The sequence below is a fragment of the Protobothrops mucrosquamatus genome, unplaced genomic scaffold (assembly GCF_001527695.2).
Source record: "Protobothrops mucrosquamatus isolate PMUCROS unplaced genomic scaffold, P.Mucros_1.0 scaffold578, whole genome shotgun sequence".
Classification (NCBI taxonomy): Eukaryota; Metazoa; Chordata; class Lepidosauria; order Squamata; family Viperidae; genus Protobothrops; species Protobothrops mucrosquamatus.
In genome coordinates this window covers 391112-417041 of record NW_015386879.1, presented here as the reverse complement: position 1 = coordinate 417041, position 25930 = coordinate 391112, and the positions used below count along the sequence as shown (strand labels likewise).

General features: G+C 40.2%; 1 protein-coding gene across 1 annotated transcript in view; it reads right to left on the bottom strand.

Moving 5' to 3' along the window:
- The window catches only part of TENM1 (teneurin transmembrane protein 1), a 238034-nt gene that overhangs the window by 136832 nt on the left and 75272 nt on the right, over positions 1-25930 (bottom strand). Inside the window, exon 3 of the mRNA XM_015817351.1 lies at positions 9427-9664. Within this exon, the coding sequence (XP_015672837.1) occupies positions 9427-9664 (238 nt within the window). The remainder of the gene's footprint in view (positions 1-9426; positions 9665-25930) is intronic.

Below are 25930 nucleotides of genomic sequence, written 5' to 3'. Positions count from 1 at the left end.
TTTTTTTGCAGACATTTCATTACCCAAACTAGGTAATATCATCAGTGCCAGAGAGGTATCAATACTAGCTAGATAGATGATAGATAGAGAGATCAGTAGACAGAAATGTACAGATAGACAGACAGATAGAATGAACTACTCAGTGACAATTTACTCTAGGATGAATTAAAAATGCTTAAGCCAGAGGTATATCCAATACATTTTTCAACTTAAAAGAATGAGATTGATGGGGCAATGATCGGGTTTAAAGCTTCTGCTTTATAGCAGAGATTTCTGAACTATTTTCAGAATCCTTCTTCCAACTGGGAACCATGAAAAATCTCAATACAAGGATTGTCAGACAGAACTTCTAAGTCTCAGCATGCCTTTTAAAAAGGTGATGCGCCCCAAGTGAGGTTAGAGTTATTGTTTAATTAGGCAGAAAATGCCACGTACGAGAAGCATGTCAGAATAACACATATATAGAGTCAAAGGCACTGCAAAATTAAGCAGTGCCATCATTTGTATTTCAAAATAGGAAAGTAAAGACTCATTAAGAGAAGTGTCACATCTGCCTGATAATTACCTTCAAAATTTCTAGTTCAGGAGAATATTGCATCTGTCTAAATTGTGGTAAATAAATCACTTGTTTCATTTCATACACTCAATCATACTGGCCATCAGTAGGGTGCAGCAATGGATTTTGGAGAAGATCAGACCCAACACGTATTTTCCACTCAACCATAAAATGTGTAATTTTATATAATTATTGTACTTACCTTGGGACACCTCTCTAGTGAATTAGAACCTCTTATAGAATATGATGGATGAGGATGCTGTTGATGATTATTTGTGGGGAAAATATTTTTCTAAAAAACTATATTTAATCAGTGTGTGTGGGGGGGGGCTTGCATGCAGTTGTATGCATACCTTTGAGTTATAACTTCATAACTATAACTATAAAGACACATTTTCATGACAACATTTTTGGAAGTGGTGTGCTACTGCCTTCTGCCTTACACTGAGAGGCTGTGACTGGCCCAAAGCCATCCAGTTGGCTTCCATTGTCTAAGGAAGGAACACAACACAGATTGTCCAACTCCTAGTTCAGCACCTCAAGTACAGTTGGCATAATTTGAAACCAGGACAGCAAAACCAGGAACAGCCTTTTTGATTTGTTTTGCCATTCCCATGGCTATTGCTATCCTAAACAAACCCCCGGGAAAGATATCCTGCGGCATCAACACATTTGCTCATTTCTGGTTAAGTCGGAATTGTGAAGGATGTTTTACCACTATATCTACACAAGTCTTCAAAATATAATCCAATGTTCTTCCATTCAGAAGGAAGTTCTCCTGTTCAGTAGGACTTTCTCCCTGGCAATTGGCTAGCGACTAAGACACTAGAATGACAATCAGAGTGACAGCTGATGGAATGTGGTATAATGTTCCGCTTAATAGCTCGTTTGAGGATTCTATAAAGACAACAAGCCGGAGTGACAAGGCAAATCTTATGCGTCAACCACACATGCTTAGGAGAAGGGAGACAACAGAATCTGAGTTCTTTGTTCTACAGCATGGGGGAGGTGTGGAAATTTATACAGGTAGTCCTCAACTTACAACCGTTCATTTAGGGACCCTTCAAAGTTACAACGACACTGAAAGAAGAGACTTAACGACCGTTTTTAACAGTTATGACCTTTGCAGCATCCCCATGATCACGTGATCGAAATCCGAATGCTTGGCTACCGGTTCATACTTATGTCCCAGGCTCACGTGATCTTCCTTTTGTGACCTTCTGACACGCAAAGTCAATGGGGGAAGCCAGATTCACTTAACAACCAGATTACTAATTGATCAGCTGCAAGTGATTCCCTTAACAACCGTGGCAAGGGAATGTTGTAAAATGGGGCAAAACAGGCAACCCATGTCTCATTTAACAATGGAAGTGTTGGGCTCAATTATGATCGTAAACTGAGGACTACCTGTGTAACATAGCCACAAGAATGTGCAGAATTGAGCTTTCTCTTTATCCTGGTTGCCTGCCACAGATTTTTTTTTTAAATATTATCCTTGCGCTTTGCCACAATCGTTATCTTCTTAAAACAGTTGTGGCATTACTTGTCTTTGAGAGTGAGATGCTCCTGGTGTCATCAAAAGGATTGGAAGGGGTTAGGTAGAACTTGGCTCCAGGATGTCCATTTTCTTCAAAGTTCGGGTGGATAAAAGCTGAATTAGAGCTCTTTCTGTCCCTGGGCCTTGTTTATATGTTTCTACCTGGAGAGAGAGATGGGCTATCTTCTATCGCCCTTTAGGCATCAGTTTAAACACGTTTTATTATCCCAAATGTTCAAAGGACAGAAAAGCTCTCCATTTATTTGTTCATTAATGCTGCCTGCCTGCTGTATTTATGTGCTATGATGTTACCGTTTTTTAAATCTGCTCTGCTAACTTTTTTTTTTTATTTCCCTTGCATCTTTTTTTTTTAAAAAAAACCTTTGCTATTAAGGATTATCCCGATGCTACGATTTACTTCTCTTGTTATCCTGGCCACCTGGTGGCCCTCTTTAATTCCTTGCATTGGTTTCCTGTCTCTTTCAAAGCTTGTAAAAGGCTTTATCCCTTATCTCCAAAACCATCTTCCGTTAAATAAAGCTTCCTGGCATCCTGAAACAAACCAAGGTTTTCGGTTTCCTGTTTCTTATGCCTCTATAAGAAGATCTTGCTGCCATCTTCCAAATTCCTTTTTAATGCTCAGCTTTCCCAGAAACGAGTTGGAACCAGCGAAGCCAGTGTTATGATTAAGCAAAGAGAAACAATTACCACAGGCTACTAATGTTAAATGACGGGCAGCAAAGAATTGGAAGAGAAAGTTAGGTGACGTGCATTTTAAGCCCCATCCCCTAAGCTACACAGTTATCTCTGAAGCAATGAAGGATCTTGCTTCATCACTAATGCTAAACTAAGCATCCATTTCCAGGCTTTTATACAATAAACGGAAAGGCACCATCCAAATCTTTACTTCTATAAATAGTCAGTTTTGGGTTTTCTCTGGGAACACAGTGTTTGTCCTACTTGGCAACTTTAAAATGTGTGGACATCAGCCCCCAAAATTCAGAATTCTGGAATAATCAGGGAGCTGAAGTCCACACAATTATTTAATTTGTATCCCGCTGTGGGAAGTCAGCCCCTCCAGAGAAGGAAATATTAAAAGGGCAGAAAAATATATTTCCTCAAAGGATCTTAAAGAGGCAGAAAGGCATGCCCACTTTTTCTTGGTAGCCCCAGGTCTCCCTTCCCCAAGCAGAAACCAGCTGTATAGAAATGCAGACAATTCAGGAAAGTTGAAGCTAGAAGATTAAGAAGACAAAGACACCTAAAATCTACATACCCCACCCAAAGTCTAAGACAGGACATAATAGAATTAACTCACAGATGCCAAAGGGACACAGGTCAAAATACATGACACAGGAAATACAAAGCCTCAAAACAGGAACAGGAAACAACTCCAAACAAAAGGCTCCAGAGGGTATAAAAACCCACTCCCTACATGTGCTCAGCCCCTTTTTTCCCTCTTTCCTTCCAAAGCCATCTTCCGGTCTGGCTCTCCTCTTCAATAAACTGCAACCTTCTTTCTAAAGCAGTCCCCATGTTGTTTATCCCCAGCTTGGACTGAACCATGATGAAGACTTTTCTTCCAACACTGCCTTTATTATTTTTACAAATAACTCAAGGCAGCAAACAGACTTAATATCCCTTCCTTCTTTTCTTTTCCCCAAAACAACAACCTTGTGAGGGTTAGGGTTAGGGCTGAAAGAGTGTGACTGGCCCAGCTGGCTTTTATAGCTAAGGTGGGACTTGAACTCACGGTCTCCTGCTTTCTAGCCTGGTGCCTTAATGAAGCTGACTCACATGTCTTAAAACATTCTGCCTGATGAGTTCTGGGAGTTGAAGTCCACCCATCGTAAGGTTGACAAAGTGGAAAAACACTGGTCTAGATCAAGAGAAGTGGTTGTGTGTACCTTCCAGGGGTTTGAAACACTTAATAATGATGATGGATATCATGAGCCATGAATATCATCAGAACTGTAGGACAGAATAGGAACATATTAAAGTGATTATAAAAACAAACAAAACCAGTTGGAAGAAAAACAGCCCTGACCTGATTTTATTTTTTTTTAATAAATATTTAATATTTTAATATATCTAATGCTAATGGTAACCAATCAGTTTTAAGAATCAGATTTGGTTCCCTAGGAGCACACAACATGTACGTCCTGAATTATCTCTCCTCTGTATTAGAGGGGGACAGAAATAAATGCCTTTAAATCTTCTTTGAGATTACAAATCATCCGAACAGACACAAAAAAATATACAAAACTACCCAGCTTACAGCTATTAGATAGACTTCAGCATATTACACAACAAAGATTTTAAACAGTAAAACAGCTGCCATCCCATGTGTCTGATGGTGTAAGAATCCTGCCCACCCCGTGCCCCCCTCTCTTCCTATTCATGCAGCTATGCAAAAGGGGGGGGAAGCATCTGTCTTCCGATCAATTGTCATGGTTGAGTCTCATTAAATCATTTTTAGAAGAAAAGAAAAAAAGAGAAAGACTTTGCTTACGCTCAACCAGAAAACAAACAAACAAACAAACAAAAAAACCACTCTAAGCATTCTGCTTAAGCAGAAACTATATAGGCAGCCAGATTATAGGTCATCTAAGGTGACCAAGATGATCAAGTAATGGATAGTGTCATTTTTGCTCTATAACATTAGGAAGGCCTGGAGGAACGTTGTCCATGGGGTTGCGATGGGTCAGACACGACTTCGCAATTAACAACAACAACATTAGATTAGACTTGAGAAGTCAATCTCATCTTTGTCAAACACAAATGTGTTGGGTAACCACCAGTATCTCTTGGTCTGATTCATTTTCAGAGGCCTGAGGTGAAGCTGAGTTTGCATGGAAGAAGGCAACCATCTGTTTTTCCTTAAATTTAAGGCCAGCCTTATTATTCGGTTAAGTAAAACAACTGCTTTACTTAAGGAAGGAACAGAAGATGGGGTAAGATGGTAACTGAGGGGTCCCTAGTGCTCTCTGAGCTTGGTTGTTTTTTTGCAGATGTTTCATTACCTAAAGTAGATAATGAAACATCTGCAAGAAAACAATCAAACTCAGAGAACACCCAGGGCCCTTCATTTCAACCCTGAGCTACAAATATTTTCCTTTATTGGTAAGATGGTAACTGCCCAGCAACTGTCCTGATCTCTGTATGCTGGGTTGTTCCCTGCTATGATAGTTGCAATAAACCACAATTCTTTGCATTCAGACATTATGGAACCTCTGTTTTGTGATTTGCATGCTTTTGTAAATGAAAAAGATGTAACATCAACCTTTCACTCAGTTTACTGATGTTTTGTAAGCATCTGCCTCTTAAAACATCCATTGTTTAATATTTCTACAAAGTCACTCAAAGTACAAAAAATCGGAGTTATGATCATGATGCTGGCAAAAATAAGACAATGACAGAGAATAATTATATCTTCAGAAAAGTTAGAAAACACGTGTTGGATTGTTGAATTCTCCAAATTAGTGGTTTGGGATTGCAAATGTTTTATCACGATACTAAATATTGGTTGATTAATGACTGTAATAAAGAATATTTATCTCAGAAGAGAAAGGGCCAATAAACTATTGGCTGAGAAGGGTTAGAAATAACTTTTACTCTTATCAGCTGTGTGCATATTTTTTTATCTTTGTTGGTTTAGAACTGCAACCAAACAAGACAGACAGATTTCAACGGATAGTTAGAACTGCAGAAAAAACAATGGCTACCAGCCTGCCTTCCACTGAGGACCTGTATACTCAAGACGACGCTACAGGGCATTGCACACCAGAACGACTAGACATAAGGACAGTTTTTTCCCCCATGCCATCACTCTGCTTAACAACTAATTCCTACAATACTGTCAAAATACTAGTAAAGCTGTATTACTATGATACTCCTCACCTTTCCTATTACCTATCCTTATCTTCTTTTGACTATAACTTTGCTGCTTGTATCTTACAATTTATATTGGTTTTTTTGGTATCCTAGTATGATTTAAGTTGTTTGCTTAGCTAGTACTCTATGACTATCTCTAAGTGTTGCATCTTATGATTTATGATGAAGTGTTGTATTTCACGATTTATGATGAATGTATTTTTAGGTTGTATATGATCATGATTATCACTATTACTTGTATGTACACTGAGAGCTTATGCACCGGAAACAAATTCCTTGTGTGCCCAACCACACATAGCCAATAAAGAATTATATCTATTCTATCTATGTTCCAGCCAGCTTGGTATAGTGGTTAAGATGCTGGCCTATAAACCAGGAGATTAGGAGTTCTAGTCCTGCCTCTGGCATGAAAGCAGGCCGGGTGAAAACATGAGTTCTAGTTCCACCTTAAGCATGAAAGCCAACCGGCTTAGGCCAGTTACTCTCTCCCAAACCAACTCATGTTAGTGGGTTGTTATGGGGGGGGGGGGGAAGAGGCGGAAGGAATATTATGTATGTTTGCTGCCTTGAGTTATTTGCAAGATCATAAAGGCCAGATGAACATCTAATAAACAAACAAATAAACAAACAAATAAACTAATTAAAAAGTCAGCTAATGGTTGATAGAAAGAGAAGACCAGGGTTTACAATTTTTGTTTCTTGAGATGGTATATTTTGGTAAATATACTGGAACCATTGCAACATTGTATATTCTGTTTTATTGTCATATTTTTAAAACCATCACCCAACAGATCTTAAACAATGTTGCCTTCTCTTTATGTCAGGATAAGAATAATAGAATTGGAAGGGACCTTGGAAATCTACTAGTCCAACCCCCTGCTCAAGGAGAAGGCCCCATATGTCAGACAAATGGCTGTCCAATCTCTTCGTAGGACATTAGTTTAATATTCCTGTCAATATTGAGTTGCATCCCTGTTTGAGGATCTCCTAGCAGTTAGCACTAGCACTTAGACTTATATACCACTTCACAGTGCTTTAAAGCCCTCTCTAAGCAGTTTACAGGATCAGCATCTTTCCCCCAACAATCTGGGTCCTCGTTTTACCAAACTGGAAGGATGGAAGGCTGAGTCAACCTTGAACCAGTGAGAATCGAACTACTGGCAGTCATCAGAATTAGCCTGCAATGCTGCATTCTAACTATTGCACCACCATGACTCTACAAAGATGAGGAGGTCAAACTATTTTTCAAAGCACCAAAAGGCAGGACAAAAAACAATGGATGGAAACTAACCAAGGAGAGAACCAATCTAGAACTAAGGAGAAATTTCCTAATGGTGAGAGCAATTAACCAATGGAATAGATTGTCTTCAGAAGTTGTGCGTGCTCCATCATTGAAGGCTTTCAAAGAGAGACTGGACAACCATTTGTCTGAAATAGTAGAGGGTCTCCAGCTTGAACAGGGGATTGGACTAGAAGACCTCCAAGGTCCCTTCCAACTCTATTTTTCTATGTTCTATTCTATGTTCTATGTTCAAAAATATTGCCCATTATCTGTTACTATATCTACTTTTCCAAAACCCAAGAGACAGATTTTTTTGCTATTTTAAGCAACATTGGGATAATTCTTTTGAAACCAGGATTGCTGAACACTTCAGAGAAGCTTATCCATATGTTACTTTTACAGCTGCACTGTTTCCTTAATGTACAAGTTGCAATTAGCTTTCAACTAATTTTGAAGGTATAAAACCATTCCACAAATGTTTATTGTAGTGGCTTTTAAGTAAATGCAGATTCAGGATATCTGATTGATCTCTGCTAACACTGGTTGAACAAAACACCATGTCTTGGGATTGGTAAACTGCTTAAAAGGAAATTAGAAGCTTACAGTACTCTTTATGGTGCACAGAATAAGAAAAGAGAAGGAAACTATTTGACCCAGATTTAAACATGCTTTTTTTATCAAGGTTTTTGAAGAAAAAAGAACTGACACAATTAAGAGTGGACAGCATATTGCTGTATTAGAGACACAGAATATACAAATACTAATTCCTTCACCTCTTTCTTTTAGCTAAGTTATTTACAGAGATGTCTACTTTCCTGGGGTCTACTAAGGACTCCTAAACCATCAACGAAGCATCTTTCATTGATCCCACAACTTAAGATGTGTTTGAGATCAATAATTAATTCTGCTTTCTGTATGTAACCCAGGTCATGGAACCAATCATCCATTGATTTGAAGCATTTGAAGTTCAGAAAGTGTTTAAAAACATAATCACCTAGATCAGGGGTCTTCAAACTTGGCCCTTTTAACTGAACACCTGAAGTTGAGGGTCTTAAGGAGTCGGTCGCACGGACCGACTCCTTAAGACCCTTAACTTCAGGTGTTCAGTATTTCCCCGGTTCAGACTTCTGGGGACTGGATCCACAAAGTGTTATAAAATTGTACTTCGGTAAGGAAAAAGTCAAACATTACGAAATATAAGGTGAAAACATACTAGTGGAAGTAATCATTTTTGAAAGCTGCCCACAAAAGCTAAAGAAAGTAGGGGACATATAAAGTATTCCTGCCTGGAATACAAGATTGCAATTATAAATAGTCCTTGATTTATGACCATAATAGATCCTGCCCATCGTGGTTGTAATTTGTGACATGACCAAGCCCAATGTTTTGACCATGTTCACAGTGGCCATTACGTGAATCACTAGAGTCGTTAAGCAAATGCACAGTCGCTAAGTGAATAAGCAAACCAATGGTTTACTGCTGGCACAGGTTTGCCAAAAACAGAAGTAAATGCCAGTTTGGGGCAAAAATGTCATAAAGTGCAGTAATGTGACAGCAGGATGCTGCAAAAGACCATAAATGCATCCGGTTTGGGTCACCATACAATAAAAAAGATGTTGAGACTCTGGAAAGAGTGCAGAGAAGAGCAGCAAAGATGATTAGGCGCCTGGAGGCTAAAACATATGAAGAATGGTTACAAAAACTGGGTGTGGCTAGTCTAGTGAAGAGAAGGACCAGGGATGATGTGATAGCAGTGTTCCAATATTTGAGGGGCTGCCCCAGAGAAGAAGGGGTCAAACTATTCTCCAAAGCACCTGAAGGCAGGACAAGAAGCAACGGATGGAAACTGATCAAGGAGAGATTTAACTAGAAATAAGGAGAAATTTCCTGACAGTTAAAACAATTAATCAGGGGAGCAACTTGACTCCAGAAGCTGTGAATGCTCCAACACTGGAAGTTATTAAGAAGAGATAGGACAACCATTTGTCTGAAATGGTATAGAGTTTCCTGCCTGAGCTGGGTGTTGGACTAGAAGACCCCCCAAGGTCCCTTCCAACTTTGCTATTCTATTATTCTATTTTGTTATGCTGCTTTCTTTGATTTCTGCCCATTTTCAGTTCACAGACTTGTTCAAGGACAGATGTTGAAATGCTTTACCTGGTCTCCAGTGGTATGTTACTGTTCAGAACCCAACTGTTATGAAGATGCACAGAGTCCTGGGTATTCGGGGGCGATGGGGCGGCTGGATTCGGCTGGCTGCGGGTGGTGAGCGATCTGGCCTGGAGGGAATTGGCTGCTGAAGGAGGCTTTCGGCTGCAGGTGCACGCGTGGGGTGGTGGCGGCGGAGGTGGCAGGGGTCTGAAGGTAAACTGGTTGCGTGGGCTCCCTGGCATTTCTGAAATTCGAAGAGAAAGCAAACAAAACAAGAGGCCAAATTATTATTTTTCCAGCAATGGATGGAAACTAATCAAGGAGAGAAGCAATTGCCTGACAGTTAGAACAATTAATCAGTGGAACGACTTGCCTCCAGAAGTTGTGGGTGCTCCATCCCTGGAGGTTTCTAAGAAGAGACTGGACAGCCATTTGTCTGAAATGGTATAGGGCAGTGGTGGCGAACCTATGGCATGGGTGCCAGAGGCGGCACTCAGAGCCCTCTCTGTGGGCACTCGCGCCGTCGCCCCAGTCCTAGGCCTTCAGCTGGGTTTTATAAAACCTTTTTGCTTTAGGCCTCCGCTGTCGTGTGCAAAAAAAAAAAAAGGTTCAATCAATCAGTCAATTTTAACTTCTTGTGGGAAAAAAAAAGATCTTGCAAAGTTGGAATTGATTGATTGAACTTTTTAGTCCCACCCAGTCTGCCGTTACCACCGCAGCCGTGCCCACCCAATGGGCCACACCCACCCGGCACCCGACGATGCATAAGTGGGTTTTGGGTTGCAGTTTGGGTACTCGGTCTCTAAAAGGTTTGCCATCACTGGTATAGGGTTTCCTGACTGAGCAGGGGAAGTCCTTGAGAAGACCTCCAAGGTCCCCTCCAACTCTGTTATTCTGTTATTTTAAGCAACAAAAAAAAAACAGAGTGCCTTGGTCCCAAAGGATTATAACATTGCCTAGAAATTTAAGTCAATATATCAAAGATGCCACATTTTATTTAATTTTTTTGCATCCCGACTTTATTACTTTTACAAATAATATAAGGGGACAAATATATCCAACGTACCTTTCTCCTATTTTCCCCACAACCACAGTCCTGTGAGGTGGGTTTGGGCTGAGAAAGAGGAATTAGCCCAAGGTCAACCCAGCTGACTTTCATGGCTACAACAGGACTAGAACTCACAAGTCTCCCGGTTTCTAGCCTGGTGCCTTAACCACCAGACCAAACTTGGAGTTGCCTTGCAAATAGGTGCCAAACCCAGGAAGGTTCAGAGCTGACAGCTATCCGACTGCCCACACAGAACACCAGCTCATCTCCTCACTGAAGTGGTACCTATCTATCTACTTCAGTGGTTCTCAACCTTTTTAATGCCGCGACCCCCAACTGGTCGTAAGTCGAGGACTAAACCGGTCATAAGTCGAGGACTAAACCGGTCGTAAGTCGAGGACTACCCAACCGGTCGTAAGACGACGACTTTCCCTGCCTGGGAGTGCCGCGCATGCGTGGTTCCGCCCCCTGCTCCGGCCGAGGCGTAGCTGGCAAGCGGCAGAGACAGAGCAGGCCGACCACCAGCTGGCCCAGCTCAAGGGAGGTAAGGCACCCGCCGGAAAAGGGGAAAAAAATGGCGGACAAAAAAAATGGCGGACAGCCTTGCTTGGCGACCCCCATGAAATGGTCGATCGACCCCAAATGGGGTCCCGACCCACAGGTTGAGAACCGCTGATCTACTTGCATAGAACACACTCTCCAACTGTTAGGTGGACAGAAGCTGAGGCAAGTGACAGGAGCTCACCCTGCCCTGCAGTGCTAGGACTCGAACCTCTGGAGCTGAGAGTCCAGCGCCATTAAGCCCCTGAGCCACTGCGCCTCAGCAGATCTGTCACAACCCGAGAGTATACTACTACTCAGTCAACCCAACACTTCCTTTACCACCCACACTGAATTTAATTTAGGAGGAAATCAAACTGTGAAAGAAACATTCATCTTGCAAACATCGACATCTTTAAAGTTGAGACAGAAGAGGAGAAGCTGGTTAGTTCTAGCAAACTCTCTTCCTCTTAAGAAACTTTTTCAGGAATGAATGGATTCTTGAATGAATGAACTGTTTTACTGATGTGCAGTCTCTTTCTCCCTCTGAAAATGAAAGGAGAGAGAGAGAGAGAGAGAGAGAGAGAGAGAGAGAGAGAGAGAGAGAGAGAGAGAGAGAGAGAGAGAGAGAGAGAGAGAGAGAGAGAGAGAGAGAGAGAGAGAGAGAGAGAGAGAGAGAGAGAGAGAGAGAGAGAGAAAATGAGAGAATCAGTGACCAAGTCTTACCCCTTTTCTTCTTTACCATAGTCTCTACCTTTAGAAAAAGTACGATTTAATTAAACCTTCTACAAGAAACTCTTCGGCAATTATAATTACGTATTATTATTCGTCGTATTAGCCTTGGACCATCTAATCTAATTGACCGTCGTAAGCGTACTAAGAAAGGTGTCAATAGCCTTTTCTTTTTAATTTTGGAGGATTTTAGGACACAAACACGAAAACTAAGATAAGAGGCAGAAAGATTTGGCCATCACTAGGCACAAGTGCCCAATTTTCCTCATTTTACTGAGTCTTCTGAACATACATTTTGGCCGATAAAAAGCTGAAGAACTAGGTCATGAGAAGCATGCCTCACAGGCATGCGAGATTCTGCCCGCACGGGTGCCTAGTCCCCGCGGTTTTCTTGGGAACAACTCCGGGCTCCTACCGCTCATTGCATTTGATGAAAAAGAATAAGGTTCAGAAATTAGTTCAAAGCATTTGAGGTCCTGCGTGAAATTCTTCTAACTGCAATGCAGGATTTTGCATCACTTGAAGCCTCCCTTATAGCCCCCATCCCCCTCCAAATTAAGGATTTAATTACTTACTTATCTTTTTATTGTATTTATCAACTTTATCGGCTAACCCTATTTGTTTAGAGTAGTATCGTGGCAGTAACATAAAATATTTCACACTGCATTACAGTAAAAAATCATCAAATACAAGCCTTTCTTGACTTACAACAGTCCGTCTAGTCTAGTGACTTTTCAAAGTTACAATGGTGCTGAAGAAAGTGACTTATGACCGTTTTTCACATTTATGACTGTTGTAGCTTCCCCATGGTCCTGTGATCAAGATTCAGACGCTTGGCAACTGATGAAAAAAAGTCCTTTTGTCAACAAATAAGTCTTCTGCACTTGCCGTGCTATTGGTTAACTGCAAACTTATTTGTAAGCTTGGCTAAAGCTAAATGGAAGCCTTTCCATAGCACATTTGAAGAAATTACGAATTACTGTTTCTTCTCCGCCCCCAAAACGTGAAAATAATCAAACTGTTCCATCATTTTTTGACAGCACTCTAGTACCATATTGTTTGCTGCTGAAATTGCACATTTAAAGTAATGCATTAAAAAGTGATGAATCTTAGACATTTTGTATTTAACATGCAGGGCTCCACAAGACATGCTCATTTATTCCTTTTAAAGATCTACTTTTTTTTTTTTTGCAAACTATTAGGCATGCACAAAGCTTCAATAGGAAAGTGATTTCAATCTAATTACTTCTTCGGATTGAATCCCTCAACTGTCAACTGGTTTCATGAGATCATTGCAAAGTCGGTGCTTTGGAATGGATTAGAACAGTGGTGGCGAACCTACGGCACGCGTGCCAGAGACGGCACTCGGAGCCCTCTCTGTGGGCACACATGCCATTGCCCCAGCCTTGCCTCCCCCCATGACACCCTCCTCACCAGCAGCCCTCCTGGAGAAGAGTCGCCCCTGAGTGTCGCCCACACGGAGCAGTGCAGTCAAGGACATGGCAGCCAGGCAGTGTAGACAAGACTGTGCCCTCACGCCCCATCACGCACAGTTGATGCTGCGGGGCACAGGCAGAGGGCGTGGCTGCCATGGCGCTGCTAGGCGATCTGCGGTGGGCCCTGGAGGCGATGAGTGGCCCCGCGGGCAGGCGGGGTGGAGACAAAGCAGGGGCGGGGCAGGGGGTGGGATGGGGGGTGGGGCCAGTTTTTGGGCACTCAGTCTCTAAAAGGTTCGCCATCACTGGTTTAGAAATTCCAGCGGACTTTTCTATAGGTCCACATATGCTTTTTAATAACTCTTCCAATCAAATCAATTGGACAGCTCAAGTGGATTCTAATCAACGTCATCGAATTGCAAATATGAACTGGGTTTTGGATTCAGCCATAGTCCAAAAAATATGAATTAACCTGGTTTACTAAGAGTAGAAATTCTCCTTTTCCCTTGTCCTCCTTCTCCTTTCTCCTTTTCCTTCCTTCTCCTCCCTCCTCCTCCTTTTTCCTCCTTTTCTTTCTTCCTTCTCCTTCTCATTTCCCTCCCATCCTTCTTCTTCTCTTTCTCCTTCTTCTTCTCCCTCTTCTCCTTGGTCCTCCTCCTCTCCTTCCCTTCCCCCTCTTCCCTTCTTCTACAGCAGACATGTCAAACACAAGGCCCGGGGGCCGGATGCGGCCCGCGAAGTGGTTTCATGTGGCCCGCGAAGCCATCCTGGAAACAGTGAGGGAACGGCCCCCGCTGCCTTGGCCCTGGCCCAGGACAGCCGGGAGGGAGCCAATGTACAATTTTGTGGTGGCCATCTATGCTGAAATGCATTCAGTCTTAGCTCCACAAGGCCATCTAGAAACAGCGAGGAACCAGCCCCTGCCATGTCGGCCCCGCCCCCTGGGTGCATGTTGGGGAGGTGTCACACTTTGTGAGGAATGAAGAAATGGACCATGCCTTGGCGCTTGCCCCGGTCCCACCCTCTTCTGCCAGAGACCCTCAGATCTGTCCCACTCCTGCCCAGGCCCCCACAGGCACCCTTGACGCGAACGGTGTAGAGCTGGCCACGCCCACCCAGTAGGCCACACCCACTCCATCCATGCTCACCCAGTAGGCCGCACCCATCCTGGCCACACACCCCCACCCCCCCAAGGGCAACCGCAATGCTGATGCGGCCCTCAATGAAATTGAGTTTGACACCCCTGTTCTACAGGGACATCCATATTTTCAGCCCTCATTTCCATATATTTCATGGTATGCGGGCTTATATTTAATGCACGTATCAAGATGGCCAAGAGCTGTATGCATAAAAATAAACAACAAACAGTATGAAGAGGGTACTGAGGAGAAGAGGAACTGCACCAGGAAGGGAAGAAAAAGGATGGAAAAAAGGAAGAGAAAGGGATAAAACGGGGGGAGGATTGGGGAGAAATCCTCCAGATGAATATGAGGGATTAAAAAAAAGATTAATGAGGCAAGCAAACCCTTCCCTCACAAACCGAGGTTCTTTTTCAAAGATACCTGTGTCTTTTCAGAAGCCATGTTTGCAATCATTTCTGCCTCTTAACCACTTCCTTATTTCTGACAGTTCCTTCAACTCTTCACAGGGAACGTCCTCAGGTGAAGAAATGTAAGTTGTCCCTCTCCATTTAAGGTAATTTCTTGGGTTGGGGAGACCTTCTTTTCTTCCAGAACTATTATGCTATTATTTATTTTTCCAGGTAGGTCCTGCTCAAAGCATTTCAGGAAGCGAGTTTGTTCTGCTATTTTCAATTTATTGCATTGTCTTCTTTGCCAGACAGAAGGCTACTAGCACCTGACTTTGCTTCAGATCATTTAGGTCTTACTCATTGCTACTTTCCCCCCACAAAACAGACATAATGTCTGATGTATCATGTTCCCTTTAGAACCCGGCATTCTAAATTACCTTACTTTTCAGATTTCTACCATTAATGTTATGACTAATGGATTAATATAGGCTCACCAGTCCATTGTGGTCACAGAACCTCACAATCCATTTGAAGATCTTTCATCTATCTTCACTCTTTCATTCCCATTTTGAGGCCAAGATACAGTAGTGGCCAAAATTGTGGAAACCTTTTGGGAAAAGTGTATTTTTGAGGTTTGATGGCTAATAACACCACTTTTTGGGGGGAGTAGTACCATAAAATTATATATCAGTGGAAAGATAATTTAATCAAGAATGTAATGCAACAAAAGTTTGTTCAATTATATGTACTGTATTCTATGAAAAAGTATAGCCAAATAACCAGAAAAAGGAAGCACAACTTGCTCAGGTTGATCTCAGGTAGCTTTCCTTCATCTGATGGTAGCCAATGAGCATGAGTGTTTAGAGAGCCAATCGGGTGTCATCTTGTTTTGGCAATGAGCCAATCAGATCACAGTAGGATACAGTTATTGATGTCATGTATTGAAGCTGAGAGGAGGATATCATAATAATAACATATGTCAGATAGAAGATTCTTCACCTTGGCCCAAATCAGTGATTTGGTAGATAGAGTACAGTACATCAATACCTCCTATGAAAATCATATTTGAATACATTCTGATACAGAAACTGAACCTATTTCCATGTATTGTTGAAGTATCCCCTTTACAATAAAAGGAGGACAGAACTCATAGCACCACGTTAAAAATCTTAATTGCTCCTCTGAGCAGGATATTATCATTTTTTTCCTTAAGAATCAAACTTCACCTGTTTACAATAAACTTTTAACAATAGCTGTGGATTGCGTAAATCATAGTGCCTCCATTACACTATTAATTGCTTCAAGCTTTTCTGTAGAAGTTCTATTTTCTCTACTCTCCTACTACTCTGATTCCTCCGTGCCTAATCTCACATATTATCAAGAAGTTACTTTTAGGATAGAAATACAAAGATACAGATTCATAATATTTTAACAGATAAAAGAAAATTTAGTCACTTCACTTCTTTTTCCAAGTATGCTCACTCTCACCTTTATTCTGACATCAAAGCAACATTCCAGAATTTCAAACAAAAAATGTTGGGCATTAAATACACGAAATTCTCCATAGAATTAATCCAATAACAACAGCTAAGCATGTAAACACCCTAATTAAAACAGATCTGAAACAATCTTCAAAAGAGTAAAATTTTATAGATTGGGTATGAGTGAGATCAAAGAGAAAAGGAAATTGGTTTGCTGAAACAAGATAAATTTACAAACAGTAGTTATAATTAAAGACAAATTCTTTCCAGGGGTAATTTGATATAAAACATTGTGGCTAATGAAAAACACTAACCATTTTCAGGAAGGAGGAATTTAATGTGTCTTAAAAGGACATTACATTTCTCACTATTACATTAATACATTGTTGCAAATCAGGGTTTAATATTCATTGTAAAGGTTTAATAAAATATTATGGAATTTTGGAGCTTAAGTAGCTTTTAAAATTGTTCAGTGCTGCTGTGAGATTTACAAATTCTGCAGGAAACAAGCACGGCTATACTTAAAATTGTATCAGGACCTGTAACATATGTTTCAATGTTCAGTATCAGTTTAATGCTCTTATTTTCTTCTCCTCAAAGCCTGATTTTTAGACAGCAAATCTGGGGGCTTATTTCACCAATTTGTCTCAATCAATATGATTGCTGTTTTTCTGTTCACAGCGGGTTCCAGTTTTTAAACACAGCCAAAATTTCATGAAACTTCACACAAGTAGCTCGAAATCTCCCGAGATCTAGCAGGCTGGTGCAATTGCAGTGTTCATATCTTTGTGTCTATAGATACAGATCCATATCATTTTTATTTCATTTTTGGATGTCATCCAAGACGCAACAAATATTCTTCCCAACCCTGTACCTCATTTCCTGGGCACTCTGTTGACTTGGAACTGCATTTAAATGTCTTGCAATATCTAGAGCACTTAGACAAGTTCTATTATTTTGTTTGCCAGAATTCCCAAGAGCAAACAGCAGTTGTAAAATACTACAGAGATTATTAGATGACTGCCTACCAAGAGATGCAACTTGTCTTTTTCATGCGAGAGACCTTTCTCTAATCAAGGAACATGCATAGGAAATAAAAAAATGAAAAAAGATGTTGAGACTTTGGAAAAAGTGCAGAGAAGAGCAACTAAATTGATTAAGGGCCTGGAGACTAAAACATATGAAGAATGGTTGCAGGATTTGGATATGGCTAATCTAGAGAAAAGAAGGACTGGAGTGACATGATGGTAGTTCTAGAAGCCCGAAGCTGAAGACACCAGCCTGAAGATGACGAATGGGACTTCGTCGAAACGTCGCCAAGACACTTCCAATTTTATGCGGGAGAAAACCCGAATAACCAAAGACCTACATACAAACACCCGCGAAAACCTCAGAAAACATATACATACATACATACATACATACATACATACACACACACACACACACACACACACCAGCACATATAACCCTGGGCACCCATACATGTATGACTTGCAATGGGACCATCTCACCATCCCATCAAAACAGTCTTGAAGCAATTTCTACTAGTGATACAAATTGAGAAACAAATTAATTAATCTTAAAAAAATACAATAAAATGTTCAGATGTTTCTTCTATTCAATATCAAATGCAACTGGGATAACAAAGGCATAAACAAGATGTCCAGGGAAACTATTTTTTAAAAAAAAATAATTAGCCAAGAAAATATTTATAATGAACATGAATCTATTAAAATAATTCCCGAGGTAGTGTAATTATTATTTATTTCTACAATTGTTTCACCACGAAGCTTTAGAATTCTACAGAGATTTCATGTTTATGTATTGTGATGTTTGCATTGACTATTAAAAAGCAATTTGGCTGACATTTTAGGTCTTTTGTTGCTAGTTTTAATTGGATTGTTCATCAAGCATCAACTCTCCCGTTGACTGCAAAAACTACAGCCCAACATCAGTTTACAGTAATGTCTCTTTAATTATTTCGTCCTGTCAGAAAGCCAACTTCATTGGGATAAATATATGCTTGATTTCATTTCAAGATCAGCATGTAGATAACTGAAGACTAAATCAATTCCAGACTATTCCCTTTGGTAGATATCCACCATTCCCCAACCTGCTAATTCTCAGATGCGTTATGACTACAACTTCCAGAATTCATTTGGGTAGAACTGTCATATTAAGGACTGCAGGGGACTTGTATCCCCTTTTAGCTACAAGGCTTTTGACAAGTTGGATTCTCAAGCTTATTAGAATTCTTCACTTTGAGAAAACAGTTAAGAATTTTAACTACATGTGTTTATCAACCTGCTTGAAACTTTAGTACTTAAACACATTACTCTCATGGCTACATTTGGTCCCTGAACAACTTGATAAACAGCATCCAAAAATCTCCAGGTGTGGCTACCCAATTGCCATTTTTTTAAAAAAATAAAAATCTGAGGTATGGAATTATTAAATTCATGGCTGCAGAATAATCGTACTAATTAAATTTTAATTTAATGAAATTTCAATTTTGTCTTCAGCTGGGAAAAGTGCTGCCCCGATATAAGGATGAAGAGACCTGTAGAGATGCTGGCAGGATAGCTTGTCTTCATCCCAGTAACCTTTTACTATAATGAGTGAAACTTGGACCACTGTAGAGGATCAGAATGCAGGAGCCATGCCTTTGACACAAGCCTTTGTAACCCTCAAATTGGACTACTATATAATAGAAGGACAATATAGTAACTTCTTATACCTTGGGCTATTTTTGAATGATATTTAGAATCTGAAACTACCGAATTGATTGTAATTACACCATCTATTAGGTAGGACCAAAGAGAAAGAGAGTAGGAGCTCCTTTGGATGGAGAAATACCAAAATCCCCATATCATTTATGAATGCTATAAAACATTTTCTAACTTCTAATTTTTTGCATTATGATGGAAATGCGTTTTTAATTTATTTTATGATTGCTCACTGCCCAGAGTCACTTCTGAGATGGGTGGCCATACAAATTGAAGGCACGCATGAATGAAGAATGAAAATCTTATTTCAATTCAAGTGTCAGTGCAGAAAGGGAAAATGTTCTTAGCACTTCTACTTCACTTTTTCAGAAATCTAATTTAAATCTGTCAATATATATGGCATCCTTTAATTACCTTTTCCCAACTTTTCAGCAACAGCCCTGGGAGTGTGACACAACAATGTAACTTTCATGCATGATCTGTAGGCTACGAAAGAACAAACAGAGCTGATTTAATTGCCAGAGTCCTACTAAACCAAATATTTTATTTGAGGAAGAGCAGTTTCTTCAACCAGGTAAATTCCCATGTGCTATGAGAACAGAATGTCTCTATTCAGGATAAATCATTTCCTTTAAGTCAAGAGAACAGTAGGAGAAAAACAGAATAAAAGAGTTGAAAGGGACCTTGGAGGTCTTCTAGTCCAAGTCCCTGCTTAAGCAGGAGATCCTAAACCATTCCAGACAAGTGACTGTCCAGTCTCTTCTTAAAAGCCTCCAGTGTTGGAGCACCCACAACTTCTGAAGGCCAGCCTTTCCACTGGTTAATTGTCCTCACTGTCAGGAAATTTCTCCTTAATTCTAGATTGGTTTTCTCCTTGGTTAGTTTCCATCCACTGTTTCTTGTCTTGTCTTCTGGAGCTTTGAAAATTAGGTTGACTCCCTCATCTTTCTAGGAGCCTTTCAAATATTGGAACACTGCTGTCATGTCTCTCCTATTCCTTCCTTTCACTAGATGAGACTAACCCAATTCCTGCAACCATTCTTCATATGTTTTAGCCTCCAGCCCCTTAATCATCTTTGTTGTCTTTTCTGCACCCTTTCTACAGTCTGTACATCTCTTTTATAATATGGTGACCAAAACTGAATGCAGACTTCTAAGTGTACACTAGCCTGTTCTAGTTGTTGCTTTTCACATACTTCGGCTGCTCGTCTCTTACATCTGATGAGCTTGATTTACTTTATGAATTATTTTTGAGAAACACGGTGTTTCAGAATAGAACATGAAAGTGTCTTGAAGGAACTAAGTAATTGAAAATTGATAAAACATCTAGATGAAGGCTTCCTTAGTGTTGTTCATCAAGAAATCAATTTTAATGACTTTCATCCCCATCTATAAACCACAACTGAGATGTTCTCTTTTTTCTCTCTCTGATGCTACATTCCAGTCACTCGGAACTATTCAGCGGGGAAGGATGTTGCTTTGTTTTACAGAATAATTAAAAAAAATAAATAGATCACCCTCATCAGTGAAATGAAAGAGACAAACACGCATTGCCTTGACTATCATTGTTTCCCTGTTCCTCTTAGGAGGAATAGATGAACTCTTTCAGCAGTTTATTATTGTTTTCTTTTTTTCCTATTTACCTTTCTTATTTCATGCTTTGATTTGAAAAACATGAAATAGGTTATAGCTAATCTACAAGAAACCCACAGCTAATCTACAAGAAACCCATTTAAAAAAAGTTGGAATTCTCCTCAACATCAACATCATAGCCAGTTTGGTCTAGTGTTTAAGGCACCAGGCTAAAAACCAGGAGATTTTGAGCTCAAGATAAGTGACCTTGGGCCAGTCCCTCTCTCTCAGTCCAATTCATCTGACAGGGTTGTGTTGTGTGGAAAATAGGAGGAAGTTGTGTTGGATATGTCTGGTGTGTTGGATATGTCTGCCACCTTGAGGAAGATGTGTTGGATATGCCTGCCACCTTGAGTTATTTGTAAAAATAATAAAGATGGGATATCAGTTAAGTAAATAAATATCTGCAACCCATAATCTCAGGCACCAGGGCCCTCAGTTATCACAACAGTTCTGTTTTTATAAAACTAGCCACCTTCTAGATGTGAAGGCTTCTCTCCCAGAATTTCCTAACCAGCATGACTGTTGCTGGTTATTCGAGAGTTGAAGTCTACAGTTCTGGAGGACACCCAGGTTGGGGAACAATGCAATCCATCAAGTCCAAGCATGTCTGTCTGACACAAAAATGAATTGTCAGTACCTTGGACAGTGCACAGTGAGCAGTAAAGGTTGATGAGTCTTCTGAGAAAGAAGCATGGAAGAAACCTTCATCAATCTATCTGCTTTTCTACTAGTCAAGTCAAATCTCATCAAATCACTTTATTTTGGCCTGGGACCAGAACTATACTTTCCTTTCTGTCAGAAGAAGGATAAGAATAAAAAAGCAAGGAAACACCAAACCAAGAGAAGATGCATTCTTCAGCGTGATCCTGGAATGGAGTGACAAAATATTCCATTCCTGAAGAATATTTTCTTGCCTCTGGAACTTGGATAAGCCATCAATACATGTTAGTGGCAAAACGATTATGGTTCATTTGCTATGAAAATATATATTTTATATTAAAGAATACAAATAGTATTGGGGCACTTGAAAGATGAAGATGTATTACTGAGTATGTTCTGTGGGGTCCTTGGTCTTCTCTGAGCTTGGTTGTATTCTTGCAGACGTTTCATTACCCAACTAGTTAACATCATCAGTGCTAGAAGAGAATGTGGCTTGCAGAGAGGAGGAGGAGGAGGAGGAGGAGGAGGAGGAGGAGGAGGAGGAGGAGGAGGAGAACAACTGTGGGTCCTTGGTGCTGTTTGAACTTGGTTGTTTTCTTGCAGACATTTCATTACCCAACTAGATAACATCATCAGTGCTAGAAGGGAGAGGGGTTTGTTCTCTTTTTATGTATTAGTGGCTTGCTCAGTCAGTGTTGTTTAATTATTTGTCTGAGTTATTACTGTCTGAGTTACCAACTCAGTAAACAATAGCCTAATCAAGGAACCACCAAGAACACTCCCACCATCACTGAAAAAGCATGAAATTCTATGACAATATCCTAATATATTTGATATGTTTGTTATGGTGTCGTTAAGCTGATATTTTTCTGTTATATGTTTATTCTATTATAAATATATTCTATCTTCTATAAATATATTCTATTTCTATTCTATTTTGGACTGCTCCACCAGTAATGATTTCTGGATATTGTTTCATTTCTGTGTGTAGATACTATGCAGGTTCAACTTTCTTTTTTTAACAATAGCTTATAGATACCTTAGAAATATCAGTAAGAAATTTTCAAATTGTATGGTAAATATACTTATGGCCCCTCCCCCCTTTTTTGGCCATATAGCATTCAGAATCTTATTCAGAGCGCAAATAAAGTTTATAAGACATGAATCATAGAAGCGTTGAATGTCCTATATGAAACTGTAGCTATATTTCTTATAGCTACACTATTCAATCATAGTGCTCTCTGGAAATTTACTCTTTGAGGTACATAAATACATTCCAGCCCTCAAAGGAAATAACTTTATCTGGAAATATTTCAGACTCAAATCAGAAAGAGGAAAATGCAACATTTCAACCACCAGATATGTAGTAAAGAGCTCCCCGCCCCAACATTCACGGAAAGCTATTTTCAAAAATTTGGAATCAACACCGGCAAAAGAGATATTACAAATAAACAAGGCCAAAGTTTGAGAAAAGTGTCATGAATGGAAGGGGAAGAAAAGGCGTTTGACACAGTGAGAGTTGTTCTTGCAATGGATCTCATGAGGAAAAAGAAAAGAAAAGCTGACAGTTATTTTATTATTTATTTTCGTTTCAAGGTTGTCTGATTCCTCAACAATTTTGGGCAGCTTACACATGAACAAAACTGGAGGCTAAAGCATATAAGGAACGGCTGCTGGAATTGGGTATGTCTAGTTTAACGAAGAGAAGGACGAGGGGGGACATGATAGCAGTCTTCCAGTATTTCAGGGGCTGCCCCAAAGAAGAGGGAGTCAAGCTATTCTCCAAAGTGCCTGAAGGCAGGACAAGAAGCAACGGGTGGAAACTAATCAAGGAGAGAAGCAATCTAGAACTAAGGAGAAACTTCCTGACAGTGAGAACAATTAACCAGTGGAACAACCTGCCTCCAGAAGCGGTGAATGCTCCAACATTGGAAGTTTTTAAGAAGAGACTGGACAGCCATTTGTCTGAAATGGTATAGGGTTTCCTGCCTGAGCAGGGGGTTGGACTAGATGACCTTCAAGGTCCCTTCCAACTTTACTATTATTATTATTATTATTATTATTAAAAATTAAAAGAAATGTAAAAGAAAACAACACAGAGAAAAGAATACAGCTGACTGGAAAGCTGAACTAAAACACACAAATATTCACAGGGGCTTACCCTGGCCTAGCCCAGATCTTTAACAATCTGTGCAAAGCTGAAAGGATGGGAGGACAGCCAAGAAAATAGGAGCATTCCATGAATAACTCATGATCGCTGGGAATATTATTCACTTGTCTCTGATGGAGGTAGATGGGAATAGGAGAAACAATGGTGTAATTCAAGGATTTTGCGAACAGGGGATATTGGGTGTTCCAAGCATTTGGTGGGCTATCCTCTCAGGGTTCCTACATGTCCTAAAAATTAATTGATTTTGACACATGTCAAATATAAAAAGCCACCAACTGTCAATTGTCAGTCCCTAAATGTTATTGAATATCTGTCATAAGTGATCAGATACTAAACACAATTAAATGTCAACTGTCATATAGAATCAAGTAACCCTCCAGGACTTAGCGCTAAATCTACTGGTTAAGTGTTAAAAGCAAAAGTTTGCAGCAGATATTTAACCATTTAAAGAATAACAGTAACATTACTTGGGGCTGAAATCCTCTGGAGAAAAATGATAGATAGATAGATAGATAGATAGATAGATAGATAGATAGATAGATAGATAGATAGATAGATAGATAGATAGATAGATAGATAAACACCGCCTCAGCAACCCTGATGATGTCGGGAGAGTCCGACGAAAGCTCGGTTGCCGATAATTTTAAATGTTTTATTGCTTTTAAACTGTTTTTTAAACTTTTTAATTGTTTATAAACATTTTAGCTACTCTTGGTGATCGTGATTATTTGGACACAATATAGATGCACCCAAGAGTCGCATTTTTAATTCTATCTCCAGCCATAGATAGATAGATAGATAGATAGATAGATAGATAGATGGATGGATGGATGGATGGATGGATGGATGGATGGATGGATGGATGGATGTAGGTAGGTAGGTAGGTAGAGATAGATAGATAGACAGACAGACAGATAGGAAGGTAGGTAGGCAGACAGACAGACAGACAATGGAAGGATGGATATAGAGATATATATAGACATATACGCACACATACTGTACACACAGAGTGAGAGATACATTGTCCTCTCTCTCTATTCACACACACACACACACACACACACACACAGTATCTCTCTCTCTCCACACACAGTATATATATGTATATACTGTATATATATATATATCACAGTGAAGATGTAATAATAGTATATCACTTTTTTCTAACCATAAGCAATGGCCATCTGCTAAAGCTTCCTCACAGAACAGAAACAACTGATATCCATCAGCCTTGAAAAGAGTTTTTGCAAAAATCAGTGCCTATCTGGGGAAATGCATAAAAATTCAAAAACAGGATTTACTGCATTAAATAATTCTTGCACTGCACATCCTACTATTTCTTTAAGGAATAGCAATATTCCCAAGAAACAGATTGAGCTGAAAGTATGTTCCACTTTCTTTCATGGTTCAGGGAAGACTTTGGTCTGGATATCCTGAGCCAAGTACTCTTGTTGGCTCTCAGGGGGGACTTTGTGTTAATATAAGTATATGTTTGGGGCAGCTGCAAAGAAAGGAAGAATAAATCCTTGTGCACTGAAGGTTGTCATGTCCACTGAATGGGAAATAAGGAGGATTTTTGAATTTCCTAATTAAAAGAGGTTGCTTATAGGAAGAAGAGAACCAAGATATGTAATTTGGAAGAATGGAGATTATTATGCCTATAAATGCTGCAAAAAAGATCAGAAATTGTGAGGAGGGGAGGGGAGGGGAGGGGAGGGGAGGGGAGGGGAAGAGAGGAGAGGAGAAGAGAAGAGAAGAGAAGAGAAGAGAAGAGAAGAGAAGAGAAGAGAAGAAGTTGAGTTTCAGGAAAATATTTTCCTGCATTTATGTATCCCTGTCTAATATGCATTGGTTTAACTTAGACCAAATGGAATGCCATTTGGATATATGCAGTACTGATCCATACTAGATTTCTGCCCGCTTGGTTTGGGGCATCAATAATCTTCTAGATATCACAGGATTCCAATGCTCATCAGGCCCAGTTTTGCAAAGCTAGTAGGTGTGGCATTACAGCATTATCTAGATCAGTGTTTCTTGCCCGTGGCAATCTTAAGATGTGTGAACTTCAACTCCCAGAATTCCTCAGCTGGCTGCATTTTAGAATTAACACTTCTCCCCACCCCCCCTGCCCCCCAAGCAGTTTTCACTGGTTTCTTTAGTTAGTCCAAGCTCCTAGACTGGATCCTTTCCTAGATGTGGCTGGAGATATCAGATTTAAAGGGGGGGAGAGAAGACAGATAGACAGAGAGAGAGAGAAAGAGAGAGAGAAAAGAGAGGAGAGAGAGAAAGGGGGAGAGAGAAGACAGATTGAGAGAGAGAGAAGACAGAGAGAGAGAGAGAGAAGATGAAGAGAAAGGGGGGAGAGAAGACACAGAGAGAGAGAGAAAAGTAGGGAGGGGGAGAGAGAGAACACAGAGAGAGACACACACACACACACACACACACAGAGAGAGAGAGAGAGAGAGAGAGAGAGAGAGAGAGAGAGAGAGAGAGAGAGAGAGAGAGAGAGAGAGAGAGAGAGAGAGAGAGAGAGAGAGAGAGAGAGAGA